Genomic DNA, 27,596 nt, shown 5'->3' on the forward strand with positions numbered 1-27,596 from the left:
CAAAATGAGTTCTTACAAAGATTTTAAGGATGCAAAGAAATTTAGTAAAGTTTTAGCACTTGCAAGTAATGACTCTTTTCTCTTCTTCTCTTTGAAACATGTCTTTATATAGGCTTGAAGAGTGTTGTCGTTGCAATCTCTTTTATAATTTTTAGTAGCTTTGAACTCATTTGACTATATTCTTCTTCTATCTTCTATCAAGTTTGAACGTTAAGAAGCATTACATGCACTTCATGAAACATTAATTGTTCTTCTCTTCTTCATGCAACATCCTTGATAGTTGAACGTACATATCTTCCTCGGTAACAAAACCTTTTGCACAAAACTATGGTAAAAGTGCGCACTGTATTGGACATGTAGTTAGGTCAAGGTTGAAATACGCTTATGTCAGAATAATTGATGAGTAATGTAGATTTTAATACAATAATCGAGCAAAATCCAAGCAATGTTTTAAGAGAATATATCTAAATATATAATAAATAACTCTTTGATGGATTTGGTACAAATTATGAATAAATATAATTGTTACAAACCATAGGAATTACTTAATTACAATGAATTATTTGGAAAATGAGACAAATTTTATTTGTAAGATTAAATGCGTTCTTGGTCAATTCAAGCTGCGGCCATATGAGGATGTGCATTTATGACTACATCATCCGGAATGAACTTACCTCAAAACCAGTGTGACTTCCAAACTTTATTCATTTCTTCAATCCCAACATTTCTTGTCTCGGGCAGGAACAAGGCGACAAAAATGGTCATGATGAGCACAAATCCAGCAAAGAAAAAGAAAATACCAAACTTCAAGTGACAAAGCATGGTTAGGAAAACTTGAGCAATAACAAAGGTAAATAACATGTTTACAGCAACATTGGTGCCTTAACCTGCAGATCGAACCTCAAGAGAACATATTTCACTCGGAACCAACCACCCTAGTGGACCCCATGACCATGCATATGCTGCAACATATGCACATATAAAAAATAAGAGAACAGTAGCTTCTCCATTACTGAAATGTCCTTCACCACTCACTCCAAACTTCAAAGCAATCATGACTCCAACAGCAAGCTACAAACAATTTTTATGGCCTTCAAATTATTTGTTCATGTTAACAAATGACTTAAGACATAAAAATGTTATTCTTAAATATTAAAATAACATACATTGTTTATCGATTAAGATAAGGTTTTTACCTGATAAATAAGCATTTGAATGCCACCTTCGAGGAACAATATCCTTCTTCCAAACTTATCCACTGAGAAAATAGAAACAAAAGTGGCAACCACGTTAACACCTTCAGTGATAACAGAAGACATAAGGGAAGTATCGTTACCAAATCCTAAAGTTTTAAATAGTACAGGTGCATAAAACATTATCACATTGATGTCGGTGAATTGTTGGAAAAATGGAATGATAGAGCAAAATGTGAGTTGAGGTCTATATTTTGGTTGTGTAATGTTCTTCCATGGGTGTTCCACATCTTTGGCTATTTCAGTGGCATCAACAAGGGCTTGAAACTCCTCGTCAACATTATCCATACCACGAATCTTTTGCAACATTTTCTTAGCTGCTTCTTTCTTACCTCTTTCAATTATGGACCTATGATGAACATTTTGTTGAAGATGGTTGCTGCCCCTTCAAGATTGTGTTTGATGAAGACTTTTATGTACATTTCATGTGTATTTTGCTTTGCTTTAAGTGTGTCTTAGGTAGTGCTTAGAGGTTGTCTAAGAGTGGGCTTTTTGTTGAGTAACTCACCTCATAACCACTGGCCATGTGATAAGAACAAGCATAAGTTTTCTTAAACTGTTTTTCACATGTTTTACAAAAAACATGTTTACTGCATAAAAATAAATCTGTTCTTTTCTAAATAAACAGATTCATTTTTACACTGATGCCTTGGCTAAGTCTTGTGAAAATTAGATTTTGTGCATCATGTATTTTGACTAAGTCTTCTATCTTTCAAAACGACTGTGTTTCAAATAGTTAAGCTTTTCTGTTTTCGTTTTGAAAAATAAATCTGTTCATCTGTAAATGAATAGATTCTTTTTGTCTCTGGTGCCATATCTAGCTTAAGCGTTTTTCAGTTTTATCTCCGCACCAGAATGGTTGACTAAGTCTCCTCACTGAACAAATTCTCTAACTGCTTTTGAAAATAAATTTGTTCATTTTATTTTCAATTTGTTCATTTTATAACAACTTTAACAGTTTTTTTAAAATTCTGTTATAAGTTGGTTTTCTATAAAATGAAAACTTGTTTCTGAGTTTAAACATCGTTCATACATTTGTAAAAATAAGTTTTATAGCAGAGAATTAAGAGTTTACAAAGGATTAGCATTTGTTCTTCAAAGATTTCGAAAATCACAAAGTGCTTGTTCTTGGTTTGGTTCCAAAAGCTTGGTGTGAGGTGCTGTTACGGTTCTAGCAATCTTGCCTACTGGTTTAAGGCAGATCTTTGTATCCTCAATCAGGTGTAGTCGTTTCACTTCTCATTTCTTGTAATAGTTTGGTTGAACACCCTTCTTGATAGGTTTTCTTGAAGAGTGTGTGTCAGCTTAAATAGGTTTTTTCAGCAAGAGTACCTAAGTTCTTGTAGGTTTCAAGAACAGTGGGAATTGTGTTTGTTTGTATTGTGATTTAGTGAATTTCACCTTGGTTTTAGGTGAAGACTGGATGTAGCTCAGTTGAGTGAACCAGTATAACTGCCATGTGTTCATTCTCTCTCAATCTCTGCAATTAAGTTTCTGCATAATTGATAAAACAGCAAAGAAATAAATCTGTTCACTCATTAATAAATCTGTTTTTTTCTGGGCTCGTTTCATCCTGTTCTTAATTTCAGGAAAAGTTGTTTGAGTCAGATAAGAACATATAAAATTTGTTAAAAGCTACTGGAACAGATTGATTGTGATAGGTTGCTCAAGAAATTGTCAAAGCTATTAATTGAACCTTAAACAATTGCTTAAAATTGAAGCTTGTTGTTCTGTGATTCATTGTTCTTAATTTCTGGAAAACTGTGTCTTTCAAGAAGAACACTTATAATTTGTTAAAAGTCACTGGAACAGGTTGATTGTAAAGGTTACTCAATTAATTGGCATGCTATCAATCGAACCTTAATCATTTGCTTGAAATTGAAGTTTGTTGTTTTGTGTTTCACTGTTTTTCAAATCTAATATCAATGTGTGTGCATCTGGAAAATCTATCTGCATAATCTTGTAATTAACCTTGCTGTATAAACGCTTTTCAAACAAAAACAGGTCTGAAATAAATCTGTTCATTTTCACATAAATCGATTTATTTTCTGTAAACTGTGTTAAACACTGTTTCTACGAGAAAGTTTTAATAGGTCAATTCACCCCCCCTCTTGAACTTTGGCACTATTAAACCCAACAATTGGTATTAAGAGCTAGGACTTGTATTTTAATCAAGTTTGTTTGTAATAATGTCTGAGTTTAATGTGCTTTTTGCTGAAGGATCTGCTGTTAATAGACCACCTATGTTCAATGGAATGAATTATGCATTTTGGAAAGTTAGAATGAGAATTTTCATGGAATCTATTGATGCATTAATTTGGGAAGCTGTGGTCAATGTACCTTATGTGCCAATGCAGGTTGTCAAGGATGAAGAAGTGGTAAAGTCAAGATCAGAATGGAATGAGACCGAAAGAAGGAAGGCTCAACATGATCATGTGGCCAAGAACATCATAACCTCTGCATTGACAATGGATGAGTTCTTCAGGATATCCCAATGTAAGTCAGCTAAGGAGATGTAGGAAGTCTTAGAAGTCACTCATGAGGGTACTGAAGATGTGAAGAGGTCAAGAAAACATGCTCTCATCCAAGAATATGAACTGTTCAGAATGCAACCCGAGGAGAGCATTGCTGATGTGCAGAAAAGGTTCACCCATATTGTGAATCACCTCACTGGTTTGGGAAAAAAATTTGACAGAGAGGAACTCAACATAAAGATATTGAAGTGCCTCGACAGAAGCTGGCAACCAAAGGTGACTGCCATATCTGAAAGCCGTGATCTGTCAAAGCTGGGAACTTCTGCACTGTTTGGAAAGCTAAGGGAGCATGAGCTAGAGCTCAAAAGACTCAAAGAGCAGGAAACAACAGAGAGAAAACCCAAAGGTCTTGCACTGAAAGCAACTGAACTGGATGAGATCAAGGAGGAAAAAGAAGATGCTGAAGATGATGACACAATCAGCCTTCTTACAAAAAGATTCAGCAAATTCCTGAGGAAGAAAAGCAGAAATAGGAACCAGCAGAAAAGAAGGTATCCTAAACCCAATGATTCAAATTCCTCTAAATATACTTGCTTTGGCTGTGGCAAAACAGGGCATATCAAAACAGATTGTCCAGACAATCAAACAAAGGACAAATCTGTCAGCAAGAAATTTGAAAGGAACAAGGGAAGAAGAGCTTACATCTCATGGGAGGAAAATGAAGTATCTTCAACCAGCTGCTCTTCAACAGAAGATGAGGAAAACAATTTGTGCTTCATGATGAAGGATGAGGAGTCAATCTCTGATTCAGTAAGTGATTTCTCTGTGGATTCAGATAACTATGATCAATTGCTTGCTGCTTTCAAGGAAACTCATGATGAAGCAAATAGGCTAGCTGTAATATGCAATAAGCTGCAAAAGGTAAATAATGTGCTTGCACCTAAAGTAAAAACACTTGAGGAAGAATTTCATAAAGCCAAAACAGATTTGGTAAGCCTTGAACTAACATGCTTGCATGCCTCTATTAAAACCTGTGAAAACTGCAAAAAATTGGAAAAACAAGTGGAATATTTGCTGAAAACCCTTTCCAATTTCACCAAGGGAAGAGAAAACCTTGAGTCTCTCCTTGGATCACAGAATGTTGTTTTCAATAAGAATGGTCTTGGTTATACCCCTGGAAATGTAACCAATGTCAAAAAGCTTTCAAGTTTTTTTGTTCCAGCAAAATCAGTTTTTTTCACCTTTTAACAGTGGCAAAAAGGCATCTCATGTAACCTGTTTTTACTGCATGAAATCTGGTCATACCTTTAGGTCTTGCATTGCTAGAAAGCATCTTGTGCCTAAGAACTTAGCAAAATGGCTACCAAAGAGAAGGTTTTAATCTGTGTTGGACCCTATACTGAAAAGGGTACCATTTGTATCATTTTTATTCTGTTTTGCAGATTGGCAGCAAGAAAAATCAGTGGTACTTGGACAATGGTTGTTCCAAGCATATGACTGGAGATCTTACAAAGTTTACTAGCTTGAAGCTCAAAGCAGAAGGACATGTAACCTATGGTGATAATAACCGAGGGAGGATTTTGGGCAGAGGCACTGTTGGAACAGGGAACTCAACAACCATTGAGAATGTGCTCTATGTAGAAGGACTCAAGCATAGTCTTCTCGGCATAAGTCAGCTTTGTGACAAAGGATACAAAGTGAATTTTGAGTCAAAAGGCTGCATAATCTCAAGTAATTCATCTAGTAAGGTACTGTTTACTGGTAAGAGAGTGAATAACATTTATCTGTTGAATATCATGGAAACTAACTCTTCAAATGAGTGCTTGCTGTCCAGAAGTGATGAGTCTTGGCTGTGGCACAGGAGGTTAGCTCACATACACACAAATCACTTGAATAAATTGAAATATAAAGATTTAGTTTCTGGTTTGCCTAACATTAAATTTTAGGACAACAGGCTTTGTGATGCTTGTGTGAAAGGTAAACAAATCAAATCCTCTTTCAAGTTAAAGGATATTGTCTCTACAAAAAAGCCTTTGGATGTACTGCACATGGATTTATTTGGACCATCTAGAGTTGCTAGCTTGGCTGGAAATTTGTATGCTTTAGTTGTTGTGGATGATTACTCTAGATTTACATGGACTTTATTTCTTGCACATAAACATGATGCTTACACTGCCTTTAAGAAATTAGCAAAGATTCTGCAAAATGAAAATGGTTGCTGCATAAAATCAATTCGAAGTGATCATGGGGGAGAGTTTCAAAATGCTAAGTTTGAGAGGTTATGTGAGAAGCATGGGATAGCACATACCTTTTCAGCCCCTAGGACACCCTAACAAAATGGAGTAGTTGAAAGGAAAAATAGATGATTAGAGGAACTAGCTAGAACTATGTTAAATGAATCTAAGCTTCCTAAGTATTTTTGGGCTGATGCAGTTTATACTGCAGCTTATGTGTTAAATAGGACCTTAATAAGACCTATTCTTAAGAAAACCCCATATGAATTGTATAAGGGCAGAAAACCTAGTGTGAGCCACCTTAGAGTATTTGGGTGTAAATGTTTTGTATTGAATAATGGCAAAGAAAATCTTGGTAAGTTTGATGTTAAATCTGATGAAGGTGTGCACATTGGTTATGCTTTGAATGGTCATGCATATAGAGTCTTCAATAAAAGGTTGCTTATAGTAGAAGAATCAATGCATGTTGTATTTTATGAAACTGATCATAGCATATCTAAAACTGTTGTTGATGACCTTGACATTAATGAATTTAAATCTGTTTTAAATCAAAATGAATCGATTCATTTTGATACTGTTGATACACATGCTATACAAGAATGTACTGCAGCTGCAGGTTTGCCAAAAGAGTGGAAAACCCCAAGAGATTTAACCCTTGATAATGTCATTGGGAACATTGAGAAAGAAGTATCAACTAGGAAATCCTTGAACAACATCTGTGAAGCAATGGCTTTTGTATCTCAAGTGGAACCTAAGAATCTGAATGAAGCTCTCAAGGACAGCAACTGGAATTTAGCCATGCAAGATGAACTGAATCAATTTGCTCTTAATGAGGTCTGGACTCTTGTTCCTAGAATACCTGAGATGAATATAATTGGAACAAAATGGGTATTCAGAAACAAAATGGATGAGCACGGGGTGATTACCAGAAATAAGGTTAGGCTAGTGGCTAAAGGGTACAATCAAGAAGAATGAATAGACTATGATGAGACATATACACCAGTGGCACGACTAGAAGCTGTCAGATTGTTACTTGCCTTCTCCTGCATCAAAGGGTTCAAGCTATTTCAAATGGATGTGAAGAGTGCATTCTTGAATGGTTATATAAATGAAGAGGTATTTGTTTCACAACCACCAGGTTTTGAAGACCATCAGCATCCAGAATACGTGTTCAAACTCAAAAAGGCTCTCTATGGGCTCAAGCAAGCTCCTAGGCAATGTTATGAGAGGCTAAGTGATTTTCTCACCTCACAAGGCTATGACAGAGGCACATTAGATAAGACCTTGTTCATCAAGAAGAAAGGGGATGACTCAATTCTAAAACAAGTATATGTGGATGATATCATTTTTGGATCAAACAATGAAGAATTGTGTGAAACTTTTGTGGAAATCATGAAGAACGAGTTTGAAATGTCAATGATGGATGAGTTGAACTATTTTCTAGGCTTGCAGGTCAAACAACTCAAGGATGGCATTTTCTTGAATCAAGCTAAGTACTGCAAGGATCTGCTGAAGAAATTTGAAATGGACAAGTGTAAACCAATCAGCACACCCTTCTTAACAAGCTGTCATTTGGATCATGATGAAGCTGGAATTTCTGTTGATGAAACCAAATACAGAGGACTCATAGGATCACTACTGTATCTCACTGCCAGCAGGCCAGATATAATGTTTGCAGTGTGCATGTGTGCAAGATTTCAATCTGCTCCTAAAGAATCACACTACAATGCTGTCAAAAGGATTTTGAAGTATTTGCAAGGAACTAAAGAAGTTGGCTTGTGGTATCCAGGTAATATTTCATTAAGTTTAACTGGATATTCTGATTCAGATTTTGCAGGTTGCAAAATTGATAGGAAGAGCACAAGTGGAACCTGTCATTTGCTAGGATCAAGCTTGATCTCATGGCAATGCAAAAAGCAGGCTTGTGTAGCTCTCTCCACTGCTGAAGCAGAATACATTGCAGTAGGGAGTTGCTGTGCTCAAACCATATGGCTAAGACAGCAATTGAATGATTTTGGTATCTTACTTAACCATATACCTCTGCTGTGTGATAATACAAGTGCAATCAACTTAACCAAAAATCCTGTCATGCATTCAAGAACCAAACACATTGAAATTAGGCATCATTTTCTAAGGGAACACATATCTAATGGAACATGTGATATTAAGTTCATTGGTACTGATTTACAACTTGCTGATTTGTTCACAAAACCATTAGCCAAAGATAGGTTTAATTTTCTGCTTAATGAATTGGGTATTATAAATGTCAATTGTGCCTAGCAGTGAAAAATTAAATCTGTTTATTCGTAATTGAATGTGTTTATTTTTTGTACTGATACGCATTTATGACTAGGAAAGAGAAATTGTGATTTTTGACTGCTTGACTGACCTAGTGAGCATTAACCTATGTACCTTTGACGGTTTTGGTCATGGTTATGTAACCGATTTGATGGTTTGGGTGCTCAATAAAGGTATGAATTGTGTGCATCGTGACCCTAAATATTTGCTGCATATTTTCAAAGATTCTCTGCATAAATTCAGAGCATAAAATCTTCATGCATATCCACTCATAACTGCCATATCAACCCATTCATTTCTATATAAACCTGTGTGAATATCTGCTACCCACATTGGCTACCCATTTTCTGTTCTCACCATTTGAAACAAGAGAAAAATTCTGGTTCAACCATGGCTTCTTCTTCAAAGAAACAGAAAAATAAGGGCAAGCAAACCACCTTTCAAGGTGTGCTAGAAGGTTGGTTCGCTGGAAATGAAGAAGCAAACAATGCCTACATCCACGAAACAAGCAGAAAGCAGATTAATATACCCAAGGTGCTGGACTTCAACTGGCTGAAATCTGAAAAACTGGAAGAAACAAGGGCTGTGTTGAAGCACCAGAAACTGAAAAAGCTGCTGGAATTAACGGGTAATGTATATCCTGACTTGGTTAAGGTGTTTTACACTAACCTCACATTGGATGGAAAGAATGATGTCTCTTATGTGAAAGGGACCAAGATGAAGATCACAAGTGAGGTGTGGAATTCTGTGGCTGGAATAAAGTATGCTGGACTAAAAGTAGGAAAGGGAAACACCAGTGGAATCCAAGAATTCAACAAGCTGCAATACTATAAAAGCTGCATGAGGAATCCTACAGAGAGTATAAACAGGTTCCATGCAGGGCACTTGAACCTCACTCCACGCCTAGTTGCCTACATCATAGCATGGCAACTTATTCCAAGAGGAACAAACCATGCTGTCTTACATGAAGAGGATCTAATTCTCCTATATTGCATCATGAACCAGATTAAGGTAAACTGGGTTTTCATTATCAATGAACACATGCTCAAATCAAAAAGGTTGGCTGATTACCGATTTCCCTATGCTATAATTGTTTCCAAATTGATTGATTACTTTGGTATTGATGTTACAAATGAGAGAAACGACCCTATCAAGGTTGTAAGTGAGATTGATACTTCAACTCTCACCAAAATGGGTTTTCACAAAATTGAGGACAAGTGGGTGGTTCTCAAAGGGAAGGACCCTCAAGCAGAACATGAGGCATCAAACCTCCACAATGAGGATGAAGATGAAGCTGTTCCTATGGATGATGACTCACCTGCTACCCAGTCTGTGCATGAGGAAGTTGCTGCAAATGCCATAGTTGCCTATCAAGCTCCAAAATACCGAGGAGAACCAATGTCTATGTTTGAAAGGCAAGTGTTGTATCGTCTTGATGTAATGTCTGCAGAACAAAGGGCATACTTTGAGACTACTCATGCAAGGTTTCAACACCTTAATGATCAGATTGAAGGGGTTCAGGCACAACTTGCAGAGCTTTACTACAAGGATCAGTAGTCATCTGTTTTTAATGCTTTCTTTATCAGCTTTCAAATGTCTGTAATGCTGAACAATATGGTTTTCTTTCTGGACTATTATGGTTATGGTTTCTGTTTTATATTTTTTTCCCTATGCTTCTATGCTGTTTGATGAATCCAAAGGGGGAGAAAAATAGCTGAAAAATAGCTCACCATGCAAGGTGAAGCTAGCAGAAACAGGGAGTTAATTCTGCACCTTAAAACCATTTCTCATGCTATGCAATGTTGCTGTTTTTTTCTGGTTTAAAATCTGGTGCAGTGCAGGTGCTTAAAGCAACAAAGCTATGAGGTTAGCTATGGGGATTTGTCTCCATCAAACAGGGGAGATTGTTGAAGATGGTTGTTGCCCCTTCAAGATTGTGTTTGATGAAGACTTTTATGTACATTTCATGTGTATTTTGCTTTGCTTTAAGTGTGTCTTAGGTAGTGCTTAGAGGTTGTCTAAGAGTGGGCTTTTTGTTGAGTAACTCACCTCATAACCACTGGCCATGTGATAAGAACAAGCATAAGTTTTCTTAAACTGTTTTTCACATGTTTTACAAAAACCACGTTTACTGCATAAAAATAAATCTGTTCTTTTCTAAATAAACAGATTCATTTTTACACTGATGCCTTGTCTAAGTCTTGTGAAAATTAGATTTTGTGCATCATGTATTTTGACTAAGTCTTCTATCTTTCAAAACGACTGTGTTTCAAATAGTTAAGCTTTTCTGTTTTCGTTTTGAAAAATAAATCTGTTCATCTGTAAATGAATACATTCTTTTTCTCTCTGGTGCCATATCTAGCTTAAGCGTTTTTCAGTTTTATCTCTGCACCAGAATGGTTGACTAAGTCTCCTCACTTAACAAATTCTCTAACTGCTTTTGAAAATAAATCTGTTCATTTTATTTTCAATCTGTTCATTTTATAACAGCTTTAACTGTTTTTTTAAAATTCTGTTATAAGTTGGTTTTCTATAAAATGAAAACTTGTTTCTGAGTTTAAACATCGTTCATACATTTGTAAAAACAAGTTTTACAGCAGAGAATTAAGAGTTTACAAAGGATTAGCATTTGTTCTTCAAAGATTTCGAAAATCACAAAGTGCTTGTTCTTGGTTTGGTTCCAAAAGCTTGGTGTGAGGTGTTGCTACTGTTCTAGAAATCTTGCCTACTGGTTTAAGGCAGATCTTTGTATCCTCAATCAGGTGTAGTCGTTTCACTTCTCATTTCTTGTAATAGTTTGGTTGAACACTCTTCTTGATAGGTTTTCTTGAAGAGTGTGTGTCAGCTTAAATAGGTTTTTTCAGCAAGAGTACCTAAGTTCTTGTAGGTTTCAAGAACAGTGGGAATTGTGTTTGTTTGTATTGTGATTTAGTGAATTTCACCTTGGTTTTAGGTGAAGACTGGATGTAGCTCAGTTGAGTGAACCAGTATAACTGACATGTGTTCATTCTCTCTCAATCTCTGCAATTAAGTTTCTGCATAATTGATAAAACAGCAAAGAAATAAATCTGTTCATTCATTAATAAATCTGTTTTTTTCTGGGCTCGTTTCATCCTGTTCTTAATTTCAGGAAAAGTTGTTTGAGTCAGATAAGAACATATAAAATTTGTTAAAAGCTACTGGAACAGATTGATTGTGATAGGTTGCTCAAGAAATTGTCAAAGCTATTAATTGAACCTTAAACAATTGCTTAAAATTGAAGCTTGTTGTTCTGTGATTCATTGTTCTTAATTTCTGGAAAACTGTGTCTTTCAAGAAGAACACTTATAATTTGTTAAAAGTCACTGGAACAGGTTGATTGTAAAGGTTACTCAATTAATTGGCATGCTATCAATCGAACCTTAATCATTTGCTTGAAATTGAAGTTTGTTGTTTTGTGTTTCACTGTGTTTCAAATCTAATATCAATGTGTGTGCATCTGGAAAATCTATCTGCATAATCTTGTGATTAACCTTGCTGTATAAACGCTTTTCAAACAAAAACAGTGCTGAAATAAATCTGTTCATTTTCTCATAAAGCAATTTATTTTCTGTAAACTGTGTTAAACACTGTTTTTGTGAGAAAGTTTTAATAGGTCAATTCACCCCCCCTCTTGAACTTTGGCACTATTAAACCCAACACATTTGAATATTGATTGCAAAACCATTAATCAATGCACCAAGAAGGAAAAATAAACCACCTGCCAACATTGAGGTCTTGCGTCCCATCATTCTTGAGGTGGTGGAAGCAAAGAAAGAAGCTACTAATGCAGCAAGATATAAAGAAGAGGTAAATAAAGTAAGGATCTGGTTGTTGAATTTGCAATATTGACTCTCATGGTTGGACTCATCTTTCATTTGTCTGTAAACACTTGGAAAGAATTTTATCAAGAATGGTTCCATAGAAGTGACTCCTCCCGTAATTCCAAGATCATAACCAAAGACACTAGTGCAGATATGTAAAACAAATGCGGCTATTTTCAATTTACAAATGCGGTCATAGAACCGCATTTGATCAGCACGTATTCGTAAATCTGGAATTTACAAATGCGGTCCTATGACCGCATTCATAAATCACATTTACAAATGCGGTCATTTTAGGTAACCGCATTTGTATATTATTCTGAATTAGGGAGTGGGTTTGGGGTTTAGGATTTATGAATGCGGTCTTGGTAAAGACCGCATTCATAAATCACTATTTACAAATGCGGTCATTTACCAAGACCGCATTTGTAAATGCGAATTCACTATTTACAAATGCGGTCTTGGTAAATGACCGCATTTGTAAATAGTGATTTTTTTTTTAAAATACACTCTGTTTTGTGCAGAAACCATATATTTAAATAACCTGCATAATGATCAAACCCAGCCAGACAAATACAGAAATGTAGTGATCAATTGAAATCATCAAAATGTACATTTACAAGTGATCAAATTACATATAATAAAACCACTATTGTTTACCTATGCTAGAGTTATAAAAATTAATGAAATATGTGGACCAAGAATCTCTAACATATGAAATGCCTTCCTCACTCAATGGTGTTTCTTCTGTGAATAACTGCATTGCAAAGTTGACATAAATTAGTTTCTAGATATATATATGTTCAAGAATTATAAAAATGATTTAACATATACCTCTTTCCAACCAGTTTTAACACCTAGTCTTATAATGGTAATCATCCATTGCATAATGTAATAGCCACACTCATAGCTTCCTGGTTGTTTATTACACTATAATTCAATAAAAAGTAATATGTTAGTATATTGATAAACAATGATAATAGAGAAAGAAAAAAATTACAAACCTTTACTCTTATGTAGTTCAAATTATTTGAACTGGATCGACCTTTTAGGATGTTATATCCACGCCATGAACTGGTTAATACAAAAAACCTCGTTAGTAGATGGTTAATTAGTAACATACAAAGTTAAGTTTATACTATACTTACGTATCAATGATATCCTTAAATTTTGTGGGCATCTTCTTGTGTAGGGAACAGAACCACACAGCAGTCTTATCAACCATTGATAAGACAAGTAACTGCCAATGATGCCTATATGATCATTGAAAAGAGTTAGTAAATATTTAAAACATGAAATAATAATAATTGATGACATATAATTAAACTTACTCATTAATATAAGGGCATAAATAAATTTGTTTTCCCTCTTTTTCCAGGATGTTAGTGATGTATGCTTGAGTCTCAGTTGAGTTTGGTCCAACGGGATTAGTATATGTAGGATCTACGAATCCATACATATTTTCTTTCCCCTCAGTGATACAGACTCTATGCAAAAACCTACAAGTTTTTAGTTAAAGCATAATCAATAATGATTTAACATAAAGTAAATTGAATAATAGGTAAAGATACTTACATCATAAAAAATTGAATTATACTTATATTGAGCTCCTGTTTCCCAGATATAAATTCTGATAAATCTGTGTTGTAAATCATCAGTGGCAGTTCAGTGTTGATTTGAAAAAATGTATTATCCCACGGAACTGGAAAAGGATCATTGCCAATCTGACTAGCAATGAGACGTAGGGAAGCCATAGGATCGTCAACTGGAACCTCACGCTTCTTTTTCGGACTTGGTGGCTGAAAAGGTTTCTACAAGATAAACAACATTTGTATTAAATTATATGTAATATATAAATATAAATAAAAAATAATATAATGAAACGAAATTATTACATGAGGTTCGGGCATAGATCGAATGAGCTCTCTGGGCCAGGCAACGAATGTCTGAAATGCATCGGCCACAGTGGTTACCTCATCTGAAGGTAGTGGAACACGAGCATCAGGAAATCGTACTTTTTCAACTGTTACCTTCGCCACATCAGGGGACAGAGGAACGTTATGTAAGGTGGTGGCGTTTGTATAGACTTTTCCAAGTGCCACCACCCGAGGAAGTTTGCCGCCCACTACCAGTAGCTCACAATCCTCTGTCTGCCCATTGATATCATCCCCTGATGTTGGAGGAGCCGCACAACTCCCCTTTGTGCTCTTGGGAGTGGGACTAACAAGGGGTTCAATCGGCTCAGCACAAACTTGTTGCGATAGAAACTCTTGTCGCATTCGATCATTCTCCTTTTTCATCTCCAGCCACATCAAATCAGTCTCCTTTCTCATCTCCTCCATTATTTCTTCACGTAACTTACTCTTCATTTGAGTTTCCTTCTTGGAGGAGGAGGATGGCTGTCGTTCTGAAACTCCAAAATAAAGTTTAATTCCGACCCCTTGTCCAGCGGCACGAACACGACCAGAGTGTTCAGGTCGTCCAATTGCTTCAACCAGGATATCGTGACGACCTTCAGCAACAAATTTACCATCGGATTCCAAGGAATCCTGCAAGAGTACACAAAAACCATATTTTCAATCATTAATATAATTAATGCTTTAAAAAAATTGAAAATAACAAAAATAACTTACAATTTTTTCGATTATAACCCCGGATTGCTCAGAACTTGGTGCACCCGACTTCTTAATTCGGGCCCTCTTCCATTTTACATGGCGAAAAGGTGGTGATGGAGGAGAAGTGACCCCTGTTGAGATTTCTCCTTTTCCACCATCAGTGTTTGCTCAAGTTTTCTATACCCCGAACGAGACATAACGTGCGGGGTAAGATTCTTCAAAGCTATCTCTTGAGCTTTCTTCCGACGATCCTGTCATAATTGAAATAAACAAACTGAAGTAAATAAGATAAACTTATTAATGTTATATAATCAAAAAAGTTACTTCACTTACCATCCAAGCCTCATTTTCACGGCTTTCTCTAAAAAGACGCCATGTCTCTTCATCAATATGTTGGTACTTTAAACATGGATTTTCGTCTTTAAGGTCGCCAAAAATGTTTCTCGAAGTCAGTCTTGACTTAAAGGTACAAAATTTAAGTGCGATATTGGATAATATCTTTGATCGAAGCGGTTCCACATCAGGAATGTCAAAGTTTGCCTGGAAAATAACATCATCAAATTAAAATTAATTAATCAATATTAAAAAGCATTATATGATAACAATAATAATGTAAAGCTTACCAGAACATCCTCCCATAGCATGTTCCGATCAACCTCTGAAACCTCATCCCATGAATTAATCAAAATGGAGAGCCTCTCACGAGAAACAACTCCAAGATAGCTCATAAACTCATCTGCCTTAGGACCAAAAGCCACTCCAGTGTTGACGTCAATATCAACATGTGTCTTCTCACCAGCAGCACGTCTCAATGCAAGACGCTTCAATCTAGTAGGTCCTCTATTGCCTCGTCCAGATCGAGGTCTGTTTGGAGTCTGGTCGTCATCCATGTCTCTGTTAAAAAAATTAGGTAACAAACATTAGTTAATGTGAATCGAATTAAAATCATATAAAAATAATACAAAAAATTCTAAATGTTTATTTACATGTTGCATATGGGTTGAATGTTTATATGTAAATTCCTTCACTGTGGTCTTTACGGGTTGCATGTACATCATCAAGTACATCGTCATCTTTATTAGTTATCATTGGTGTGAATGAACGAGTTTCGCCATATTCAATATCATCTATGGCTTCCCCTTGTTTTTTCCCGTGTAAAACGACATACCAATGTTCTGACGTAGGATCTTTCACGTAGAAAACCTGAGATGCTTGTTGAACCATTATAAATGGCTCATCTCGATACCCTATCTTTCGAAAGTCCACTAGTGTGAATCCTGATTCATCAATTTTAACCCCACTTTTATTGTCAACCCATTTACACTTGAAAACTGGAACGAAAAACTTAGTGTAGTCAATCTCCCATATCTCTTCTATAAACCCATAGTATGCCATTGATCCAAGTACTGGATTTGTATCTTTCGAAGTCAAAAACTGCATTGACTCGGCTTCAAGAGTAACACCAGAATTTTGAATTGTACTCTTTTCATCCATGGACTTCGTGTAAAATATACAATTATTCACTTCGTACGCTGTACATGAGATGACATCAAACTTCAATCCAGCAGCCAACCAAGTTAAGGTCTCTGATGCCGTTGAATCCTTGAACACCTCATCTTTAAACCAAGGCATGAAAGTTCTATTATGTTCCATCAAGACCCATTTCTCTGCTTGTCTTGGGTTATTTGCCTTCACAATGACTTTATGAGCTTCTATGTAAGGTACAACTTCATCTGTGTTATTCAATATGTACAAATGTGCTTGCAAGACTTCTGATCGAGATTTGCTTACAATATTCACACCACGTAAACATTTAGTTGTAGAACGCCTGTGGTGCCATGAATTAGCTGGAACACCTATTGGATTTGCTTTTGTCATGTACTCTGAACAAAATTCAATACTTTCTTCAGCTATGTACCTTTCAATCATTGAAGCCTCTGGACGATAATGATTTTTCACATAACCTTTCAAAATTTTCATATACCGCTCAACAGGATACATCCATCTTAAGTACACTGGTCCACACAATCTAACCTCTCTTACCAGATGCACCACTAGATGAACCATGATGTCAAAAAAAGACGGAGGAAAAAACATTTCCAATTCACACAAGATAACAACAATTTCATTTTGAAGTTCATCTAGTTTTGAGGGATCAATGACTTTACAACAGATGGAAGAGAAGAATGAGCACAAACGGGTTATGGTGTGTCTAACATTTTTTGGTAAGATCCCACGGATAGCTACCGGCAACAACTGTTGCATCAAGATGTGACAATCATGAGACTTCAACCCAATTAACTTCAAATCTTGCATTGACACTAGGCTCTTCACATTTGAGGAATGTCCTTGTGGCACTTTCACACCCTTTAGACATTGACAAAAACTAATTTTTTCATCTTTTGACATTGTGTAACAGGCTGGGGGCAAATATGTACGCTTACCCATTTCTATGGGTGCCAACTCGCCGCGTATGTTCATCTCAATCAAATCTAAACGAGCATTTAGACCATCCTTCGTCTTCCCGTTAATGTTAAGAAGTGTACCAATTAAGCTATCACACACATTCTTCTCAACATGCATTACATCTATACAATGTCTGACTTCTAACCTCGACCAGTACGGAAGATCAAAGAAGATTGATTTCTTCTTCCAAATATTTGTCACGGATGACTTTTTTTTGGACTTACCAAAGGTGTGGTCTATGTTATTTACCTTTTGGTAAACCTCAACACCGGTTAATGGAGTTGGTGGACCACTACCCTCTTGGTGTCCATTAAAGGCTTTTTTCAACCTCCGGTAAGGATGATGACTTCTAAGAAACCTCCGATGCCGAAGATATACTGTTTTCCTTCCATGTTTCAATTGTTGAGAAGCAGTGTCTTCTTCGCATATTGGACACGCTTTGTGACCCTTAACACTATAACCTGATAAGTTACCATATGCCGGAAAGTCATTGATGGTGCAAAATAACATGGCATGAAGCTTGAAAGTTTCATTAGCAAATCCGTCAAATACTTCGACACCCTGGTCCCACATTAACTTCAAATCTTCAATTAGGGGACTTAGATAAACATCAATATCATTCCCTGGTTGTTTCGGACCGGATATCATCATAGACAACATCATGTATTTTCGCTTCATGCACAATCCAGGAGGTAAGTTGTAAATAACTAGTAATACAGGCCATGAACTGTGATTTGTACTCATATTACCAAACGGATTCATTCCGTCTGTAACTAAACCAAGTCGGATATTTCTTGATTCTTTACCAAATTCTGGAAAGTCATCATCAAATTTCTTCCATTGAATAGAATCAGCTGGATGTCGGTACATGCCATCGCATTTCCTCTCATCTGCATGCCATCTAAGATTCTTAGCATCGTCTGGGTTTGCAAACAAATGCTTCATCCTTGGAATGATGGGAAGATACCACATAACCTTCATTGGGGGTCCATGCTTTTCCATGTCATCAATAGAATCATCATCTTTTTATTTCAACTTATAACGTGATAAACCACACCTCGGACAACTTTTCAACAATTCAAAATCTTTCCGGTATAATATACAATCATTAGGACATGCATGTATCTTTTTGTACTCCATACCCATTGGACAAAGAATCTTTTTGGCCTCGTAATTACGATTAGGTAGACTATTTCCCTCTGGAAGCATATCCTTCAACAGCTGGAGCAATTCCGTGAAGCTTTTATCAGTCCATCCGTTTATTGCCTTCAAATTCATCAATCTTAACACCGCCGACAACCGTGTGAAGTTAGTTGATCCAGGATACAAAGGAGTTTCTGCATCTTTTGACATACTTTCATATCCATGCGCTTTTGCAAAACACTCAGCTCCCACATCACGAATCATGTCCTCCAATCGATCATCATCTCCATCATCGTGTACTGTTTCATCCATGGTAGAACCCACATATTCCTCAGTTACGGAAACACGTGGTAAATTTAATAATTCACCATGCCATGTCCAAGTTGTATAAGATCGAAGAAACCCATCACACAGCAGGTGTTCCCTCATGATATTCACATCCAGTATCCTTCCATTCAAACAGTTAACGCACGGACACCTGATCTTTGCTCCATCATGACCACTAATAATCGCGTTACGCTGCACAAATTGTATAAATTCCTCTACTCCCCTTTCGTACTCATCACTTATACGAACAGCATTAATCCAACTTCGATCCATTATATATTCTGGAATATAGTTAGGATTTTCTAATAATTAGTATTCTATTCAATCTCACACATTTGCCGAGGGTCGAACACCCCCGGACTCAATCCAAACACGATATTTCTATTCTAAAAGTAACAATAACTAACATAACATAAAACTTTTATTAAAATGTAATTAACAACTAACTAAATATATAATATAAATTTAAGAAAATAGAAATTATATAATACAAAAATTCAAAATACACACAAATATATAAATTATTAGTTATTAGTTATAAATTCCAAGTTGTATTAGTTATTAATTAAATATATATTATAATACAGAAAAATAACAATTCAAAATATTAAATATAAATTTAAAATATTAAATATAAATTTAAAATATTAAATATAAATTCAAAATATTAAATATAAATTAAATACAACACCAACCTTTAGGTTGATGGTGATCGGAGTGGCGCAGGCGGTGATCGGAGAGGCACAAAACGAAGACGAGGACGAAGACGAAGACGAAGGCGCAGCGGTGGCGGAAGTTTTCGACTATGACAGTGGCAGTGGCGGAGCTGAAAAAACCGGCGAACCCAATAGAACAGTAACCACCTATATGACAAAAACGAGTTAGGAAACGAAATGACAATGCCAAGGAAGTGAATAATGACAATGACAAAAACGAAAACGAAAACAAACGTTGGAGCGGAAGAGCGGAGAAGCTGAAACTTACAATGCAAAGGGAGAGCTGAAACAGAAGACGAAACGTTGAAACGAAGAGCGGAGAAGACGAAAGTGAAAGTGAAAACTAGTGGCGCGCTTCAATTTTTAGGGTAAAATTGATTTACAAATGCGGTTCTAGGGTAAGACCGCATTTGTAAATCAATTAAAATGATTTACAAATGCGGTCTTTACTATGACCGCATTTGTAAATCATTCTGAATTGAATTACAAATGCGGTCTTACCATAGAACCGCATTTGTAAGTCAATTTAATTACAAAAATGCCACCGCATTTTTTACAAATGCGTTTAAGCGCAAAGCCGCACTAAATAAGGGGTCGTTGTTTTCATATTTTGTACTAGTGAGAGTAAACCGTCCATGGCTGCTACAAAACATGTCACCAACACATACATTGTTATCTTACTTTCGTATTGTCTTCCATTTTCTAAAGTAGCAAAAGTTCCACCAGCCATCTCTTAAAATTTTATATTTTAAGTGGATATTTATATGTCTCAACTTTCCTTTCTTTTTCTACATTCTCATGTTCAGTAATAACTTATTTTATAATATAAAATATGCTAATAATATCAATGAGTTATATCAATGAAATAACTTCTCCAACAATATTATATCTTTTAAGTAATTTAATTATCTATCATGCTATTAATATCCTAATTTATGTGTATTGTTGGTTCAGTTAGAACTAATATGTTATTTTAAGAATTTAAGACATGTTTTATAAAAAATAGTTTATTTTGACCATTAATTAGTGATGTAATCTACTTATAATTTAAGGAATATTAACTAACAATCAATTTATATTTTCATATTTATTAATATTGTGTTCATAAATACTTATAAAAAAATATAAGGTTATAACATGTAAAAAAAACAGCACCAATTACATGTAAATCAATATAGTGGGATTGAGATTTTGAATATGGTAGGAAAAGTTTGTATACACAATTTACTTAAGACGGAAATGAGTATTTTTCATTTGTCTCTAATATAAGGAAACATGTATATTAGACTTCTAGTTGGTGACCAACCACATTTTCTATTGGATAGATGTATTTTATTGATAAAGTAGTACTTTCACTTGTATATATTTCAACTCTTCTTCCCATGTTTATATGCTTATTTTTCTTCCACCATTTTCTATAGTTTCTTATTCATGTAAAACTGTCATGCATAACCATCCACTAATAAATCAAGGTTTGTGGCATCATGAACTGTGATTCTAGTAAGAAAAGAGCCAACAAAGTTTATTTTGGTTACAGAAAACATTGAAATAGTAGAAAGCATAACATAACATTGATCATCATGTTGAAGCATCATTCAACAAATATGATTCTAGGCATCGCAGAAAGAACAAAGCAGACTCCGCTGTCTTCACTGGTTTAGCACTTTCTTCTGTCTCCGACTCACACTCAAAAGAGATCTTCACCTTCACCAAAGTCTTGTCCTCTCCCATTGCAGATAGTTGAAAACTTATTTTATAGTATGAAAAACCTTGCTCCAGATACCCTCCCTCAACCACTTCCAACACAATTTCATGACAATTTTCATCAAGCTCTGTCATCTTCTCCTTCTGGTAACTCACTGGGGTCACACCTACAAAGAGTTTGAGTGCCACAGTTGAATAATGCATGAAATTTTTATGATTAAAGAAAAGCTTGAAAGAAAAATCTCACCAGGGAAAAAAGTGAAGAGAAAGATTGTTCCTATCCCTCCATCACCTTCCACCACTTTCGCATCTTTCACAATATTTGGGATAACCTTCACAATTGTCTCTTCCAAATCCTTTGACAACCCTTGCCACAGGGCTTCCAACCCTACACTCACCTCGGTTTTCTCGCTCAATTCCTTTCTCATGTCTCTTCTCAATGTCGATTCTGTACAAGGAAGGTCGTTTGTATATATATATAGACACTTTAGTTGGCATCACGTTAACTCGAAAATGAAATATAATGTTTTATTAATAAAAGAGTTTATAAAATGAAAGTATGAAAAGTGTCAAATAAATTTATATATATATATATATATATTAGTAGTAGTGTAGTTTTTTTGAGTAATTTTATCCCAAAATTATCAGAACTGATAGATCTGATAAAATTAAAGTACAAGTTATCGACTCTGCTACGCTGAGGAAGTGGACTTTGGTCTCTACACTTTTATGTTTGATTTGTGCCCAAGTTTTGCATAAAAGAAGTGGACTTTGGTCTCTACACTTTTATGTTTGATTTGTGCCCAAGTTTTGGATAAAAGCTTAGGCTTGGTTAGTTATTATGCAGGGTTTTTTTTAGTTTTTGTTTTTATCATGCTTTTTAGACTAGCGGTTGGTGTTTGTATCAGGATTGAGATATCTCTGAAATATCATCTTTCATTTATTTTAATTCTTTGCTGATAAAAAAAAAATAAGTTATCGACTTTTTTAAAAATTTTAGGATTTAGGGTTTAGGTGTGTTTAACATCCTGCAAGTTAGCTTTTTCTGTTATTGAATAAGTCTCCATATTTTTAGGGATTTAATTATTCTGTTTTAACCACTGGTTGGTTTGTTACCATATTTATTTCCTGTTTTTTAGAACAACTTTGTTCATTCTCGTACAACTTTGTTCGTTCTTGTACAAATACATAGCTTTCTAGCTTTAATATATCATCTTAGTTGATCAATCAAATATTTGTTTTGTTTTAAGACTAACAAATTGGTATCTAAGAGCACTTTTCTTAAGGGATCCGTGAGGTCAAAATGGAAGGAGAATCAAGTTTTTCAGCTATTGCACCACCAGTCTTCGATGGAGAAAATTATCAAATGTGGGCAATTCGTATGGAGACTTATCTGGAGGCTTTGGATCTTTGGGAAGCAGTAGAAGAGGATTACGAAGTTCCTCCACTTCCAACAAATCCTACTGTTGCACAAATCAAAGCACAGAAGGAGAAAAAAACCAGAAAATCAAAGGCAAAAGCTTGTCTATTTGCAGTTGTATCTCAAATGATCTTCACACGAATAATGTCCCTCAAAACAGCAAAGGAAATTTGGGATTACCTCAAGGATGAATTTGCAGGAGATGAGAGGATTCGTGGAATGAAAGTTCTGAATTTAATTCGGGATTTCGAGTTGCAGAAGATGAAGGAATCCGAGTCAGTGAAGGAGTACTCTGACAGACTTCTCAGCATTGCCAATAAGGTGAGATTACTTGGTTCTGTGTTTATTGACTCTAGGATTGTTGAAAAGCTGCTGGTCACTGTTCCTGAGAAGTTTGAAGCCACCATTACTACTCTGGAGAACACCAAAGACCTGTCAAAAATCTCTCTTACAGAGCTCTTGAATGCTTTACAAGCACAAGAGCAAAGAAGGTCTATGAGGCAAGAAGGGGTGATTGAAGGAGCTTTACCTGTCAAGCATCAAGACAACAACTGGTACAAAAAGAAGAAAAACTTCAAAAAGGAAGGAGGTTCCAAAAAATCCTACCCACCTTGCCGCCACTGTGAGAAGAAAGGTCATCCACCATACAAGTGTTGGAGAAGACCCGATGCCAAATGCTCCAAATGCAATCAACTTGGACATGAAGCTGTGATCTGCAAAGTCAAAGGTCAAGTGCAAGAAGTAGATGCACAGGTTGTTGGTCAAGAAGAAGATCAATTGTTCGTGGTCACTTGTTTCTTAAGTAGAGAATCAAGTGAGAGCTGGTTGATTGACAGTGGGTGCACAAATCATATGACATATGACAAGGAGCTTTTCGAAGAATTAAAAAACACTGAAGTTAAGAGAGTGAGAATTGGAAATGGTAAACTCTTGGAAGTCAAGGGAAAAGGCACAGTAGCAATAGCAAGCTATGAAGGTACAAAATTTGTTTCAGATGTTTTATTTGTACCTAAAATTGATCAAAATCTCTTAAGTGTTGGCCAGCTACTTGATAAAGGCTATAAAGTGTTGTTTGAGAATAAACAGTGCTTGATTAGAGATGCTAGTGGCAAAGACTTGTTCAATGTCAAAATGAAAGGAAAAAGCTTTGCTTTAAATCCAATGGAGAAAGAACAAATGGCCTTCAAGTCCAGAGCTAGTGCCACTGAGATTTGACACAAAAGACTTGGGCACTTTCATCATCAAGGATTGTTTCAGATGCAATCAAAGAAGCTGGTTGAAGGACTTGCAGACATTGATGATAATATTCCTCCTTGTCATGCCTGCAATTTTGGGAAGCAACACAGGCAACCTTTCCCTAAACAAGCTTGGAGAGCTTCAAAATAGCTGCAGTTGGTGCACACTGATTTGTGTGGTCCTCAGAGAACACCTTCATTAAATGGTAACCTCTACTACATTATTTTTATTGATGATCTAACAAGAATGTGCTGGATTTTCATGTTGAAACAAAAGTCAGAGGTTCCCAATATATTCTGGAAATTCAAAACCAGAGTTGAAAATGAAAGTGGATGCTCAATTCAGATTATAAGGTCTGACAATGGCAAAGAATACACCTCTGATGCTTTCAACAAATTTTGTGAAGAAGCTGGAATTCAACATCAATTAACAACACCATATACTCCTCAACAGAATGGTGTTAGTGAAAGGAAGAACAGATTCATTATGGAGATGACAAGGTGTATGCTCCATGAAAAGAATCTTCCAAAAGAATTTTGGGGGGAGGCAGCAAACACTGCTGTATTCCTACAAAATCGAATTTCTACAAAAGCCTTGAAAGATCTAACACCATATGAAGCTTGGTATGGCTACAAACCTTCTTTGAAATTTCTTAAAATATTTGGTTGTCTTTGCTTCACATATATTCCACAGGTCAAGCGTGATAAGCTTGATAAAAAAAAGCATAAGCAGGCATCTTTGTTGGATATAGCACTGTATCCAAAGCTTACAAAAAATTTCAGCCACAAACTGGTCGTGTGATTGTAAGCAGAGATGTTCATTTTGTTGAAAATGAGCAATGGGATTGGGAAAGTTCAACTAAGGTGAATCAAAGTCCAAATGCTCCAAACAGTTCAACCCTTGAGAGCATGACTAAAGAATCTGAAGATGATGCTGCAGTTGATGATGCACCTGTCAGAGGAACAAGACTGTTGTCTGACATCTATCAAAGGTGCAATGTAGCTGTTTGTGAGCCTGCAGGATTTCATGATGCAAAAAACAGTCAACACTGGATGGCTGCAATGCAGGAGGAGCTTTCTATGATTGAGAAAAATAATTGGAGTAAGATGGGTTTTCAGAACCAAGCTAAGTCTTGATGGTTCTATCAACAAATTCAAAGCAAGACTTGTTGTGAAAGGATATGCACAAGTTTTTGGTGTTGATTATTCAGAGACATTTGCACCTGTTGCCCGGCTTGACACTGTAAGATTGTTGCTTGCTCTTGCTGCTCAAAGGAGCTGGAAAGTATACCATTTGGATGTTAAATCTGCATTCTTAAATGGAGATTTACAAGAAGAAATTTTTGTTGAACAACCTGAAGGCTTTGTGAATGAGGGCAATGAAAATAAAGTCTACTTTCTGAAAAAGGCTTTATATGGATTAAAGCAGGCTCCACGAGCCTGGTACAGTAAGGTTGATGATCATCTGGTGCACCTTGGCTTTCATAAAAGCCAATCTGAACTCACATTGTATGTCAAACATCAAGGTACAAATATTTTGGTCATTTCTCTTTATGTGGATGACATGTTAGTTACAGGAAGCAATGTTGAAGAAATCAATTGGTTCAAACTGGAAATGAAAAAGGTCTTCGAAATGACAGATCTTGGTCTTATGTCATACTTTCTTGGCATTGAGATCAAACAGAATCAAGATGAAGTTTTCTTAAGTCAAAGAAAATATGCAAAGGAGATACTCAAGAAATTTCTTATGGAAAATTGCAAAACTGTGAACACTCCCATGAATCAAAAGGAGAAGCTAATCAAAGATGATGGTTCTGACAAGGTTAATGAATCTGAGTTTAGAAGTTTGATAGGTTGTCTGATGTACTTAACAGCAACCAGACCTGACATCCTAAATGTTGTGAGTATTCTTTCAAGGTTCATGCATTGTCCAAACGAAACACATATGATAGCTGCAAAAAGAGTTATCAGATACATCAAAGGAACTTGGAATTTTGGTGTGAAGTTTTTGAAGCTAAAAGAAATGAAGCTGATTGGTGGTTTCTCTGACAGTGACTGGGGTGGATCAATTGATGACATGAAGAGCACATCTGGTTACTGTTTCTCCCTTGGATCAGGCATGTTCTCTTGGAGCTCAAAGAAACAAGAAACTGTTGCTCAATCCACTACTGAAGCAGAATTTATTGCTGCAACAGTTGTTGTTAATCAGGCCTTATGGTTAAGAAAGATTCTCTTTGATCTAAATCTGGAACAAAAGCAAAGCACTGAAATACATGTTGATAATCAAGCTGCAATTGCAATCTCAAATAATCCAGTCTTTCATGGAAAGACAAAGCATTTCAACATCAAGCTTTTCTTTGTTCGAGAAGTCCAGAAAAACGGTGACATAATTCTTTGTTATTGCAAATCTGAGAATCAAATTGCAGATGTCTTTACCAAGCCTCTTCCAGTCAGCAAGTTCGAAGATTTCACAGCTAAACTGGGAGTTTGCAGCATTTAAACAAGGAGGAGTGTTAGAATAATCTGTTTAACATCCTGCAAGTTAGCTTTTTCTGTTATTGAATAAGTCTCCATATTTTTAGGGATTTAATTATTCTGTTTTAACCACTGGTTGGTTTGTTACCATATTTATTTCCTGTTTTTTAGAACAACTTTGTTCATTCTCGTACAACTTTGTTCATTCCTGTACATATACATAGCTTTCTAGCTTTAATATATCATCTTAGTTGATCAATCAAATATTTGTTTTGTTTTAAGACTAACAGTTATCGACTCTGCTACGCTGAGGAAGTGGACTTTGGTCTCTACACTTTTATGTTTGATTTGTGCCCAAGTTTTGGATAAAAGCTTAGGCTTGGCTAGTTATTATGCAGGTTTTTTTTTTAGTTTTTGTTTTTATCATGCTTTTTAGACTAGCTGTTGGTGTTTGTATAAGGGTTGAGATATCCCTGAAATATCATCTTTAATTTATTTTAATTCTTTGCTGATAAAAAAAAATAAGTTATCGACTTTTTTTAAAAAAATTTACCTTAAAATCCAACAAGATGTTAACATTTTTTATAAGAGAAATGATATTTGGACAACTTATATTAGTTTACAATTTCATTTTTTTTTAAATTCAATTTTTTTTATTAAACAAATACTCTTTCTTCATATCATCAATCACAGGTTAAATACTCTTGTCAAAGTATCATTACTCTTAAATTAATTTTTATATTAAAGGAAAGTGATGTACTGGAAAAGATAGTTTTATATTAAAAAAAATGAAATTATATATGACAAATAAGACTTTAGTTATCTTATTTTTGTATTGAAATTGTGTTTAGTAAGGATGTGACTTCTTTACCATTTTAGGAAAGTGGATAAAACATGTTGTAACAGCGCATGATGATTGTGGAACAGTTATTTAAAATAAGTATACCGAGATGGAGCAAGAGTGGAATAAACACAAGTGAAAAAATAAATGCATAAATATAATTTGTGAATATTATTGAATAAATAAATGTGTATTTTGTTAGGTTTCAATGACTAGGAAAAGAAAGAGAGATACATGTTTTAATTTTTGAAGGTTTGTTTTATTGTAAAAATAGTGATATCTGCAGCTCTTTAAACTTACTAGAGTGAAGTCATGAAAAGTTTGGAAAAAAGATTTGGTACATTACTTCATATTATTATGAATTTGTTATATTATATATTATTATTATAAATAAAAAGTAATAAAAGTCGTGAACAATATACTTTGTTTAAGTATCACCATTAGTCTAATCAACGTGGTGGTCATCTATGAATGTTTTTTTTTAGCAAAGTCCTCTTTTATGTTTTATTTGAATTAGAGAGAGGAATTGAGAAAGTGATTTTGAGATGATTTC

At 35.4% G+C, this 27,596-nt stretch overlaps 2 protein-coding genes and 1 pseudogene across 2 annotated transcripts; all 3 read right to left on the reverse strand.

Annotated features, from left to right (window-relative positions):
* Window positions 1-615: 615 nt before the first annotated feature.
* On the reverse strand, window positions 616-3,278 carry LOC137808236 (sugar transport protein 10-like; annotated as a pseudogene).
* A 10,302-nt stretch (window positions 3,279-13,580) lies between these two features.
* LOC137824196 (uncharacterized) lies at window positions 13,581-14,621 on the reverse strand. Its single transcript, XM_068629713.1, has 2 exons — window positions 13,997-14,621; window positions 13,581-13,912 (listed from the first exon to the last, which is right to left on the reverse strand). The coding sequence occupies exons 1-2, from the start codon at window positions 14,468-14,470 to the stop codon at window positions 13,673-13,675; spliced, it is 714 nt and encodes a 237-aa protein (XP_068485814.1). The 5' UTR covers window positions 14,471-14,621; the 3' UTR covers window positions 13,581-13,672.
* A 6,220-nt stretch (window positions 14,622-20,841) lies between these two features.
* Window positions 20,842-21,505, reverse strand: LOC137826596 (phytohormone-binding protein-like). Its single transcript, XM_068632622.1, has 2 exons — window positions 21,320-21,505; window positions 20,842-21,239 (listed from the first exon to the last, which is right to left on the reverse strand). The coding sequence occupies exons 1-2, from the start codon at window positions 21,498-21,500 to the stop codon at window positions 20,947-20,949; spliced, it is 474 nt and encodes a 157-aa protein (XP_068488723.1). The 5' UTR covers window positions 21,501-21,505; the 3' UTR covers window positions 20,842-20,946.
* Window positions 21,506-27,596: the final 6,091 nt, after the last annotated feature.

The sequence above is a fragment of the Phaseolus vulgaris genome, chromosome 11, assembly GCF_000499845.2.
Source record: "Phaseolus vulgaris cultivar G19833 chromosome 11, P. vulgaris v2.0, whole genome shotgun sequence".
NCBI classification, from domain to species: Eukaryota; Viridiplantae; Streptophyta; class Magnoliopsida; order Fabales; family Fabaceae; genus Phaseolus; species Phaseolus vulgaris.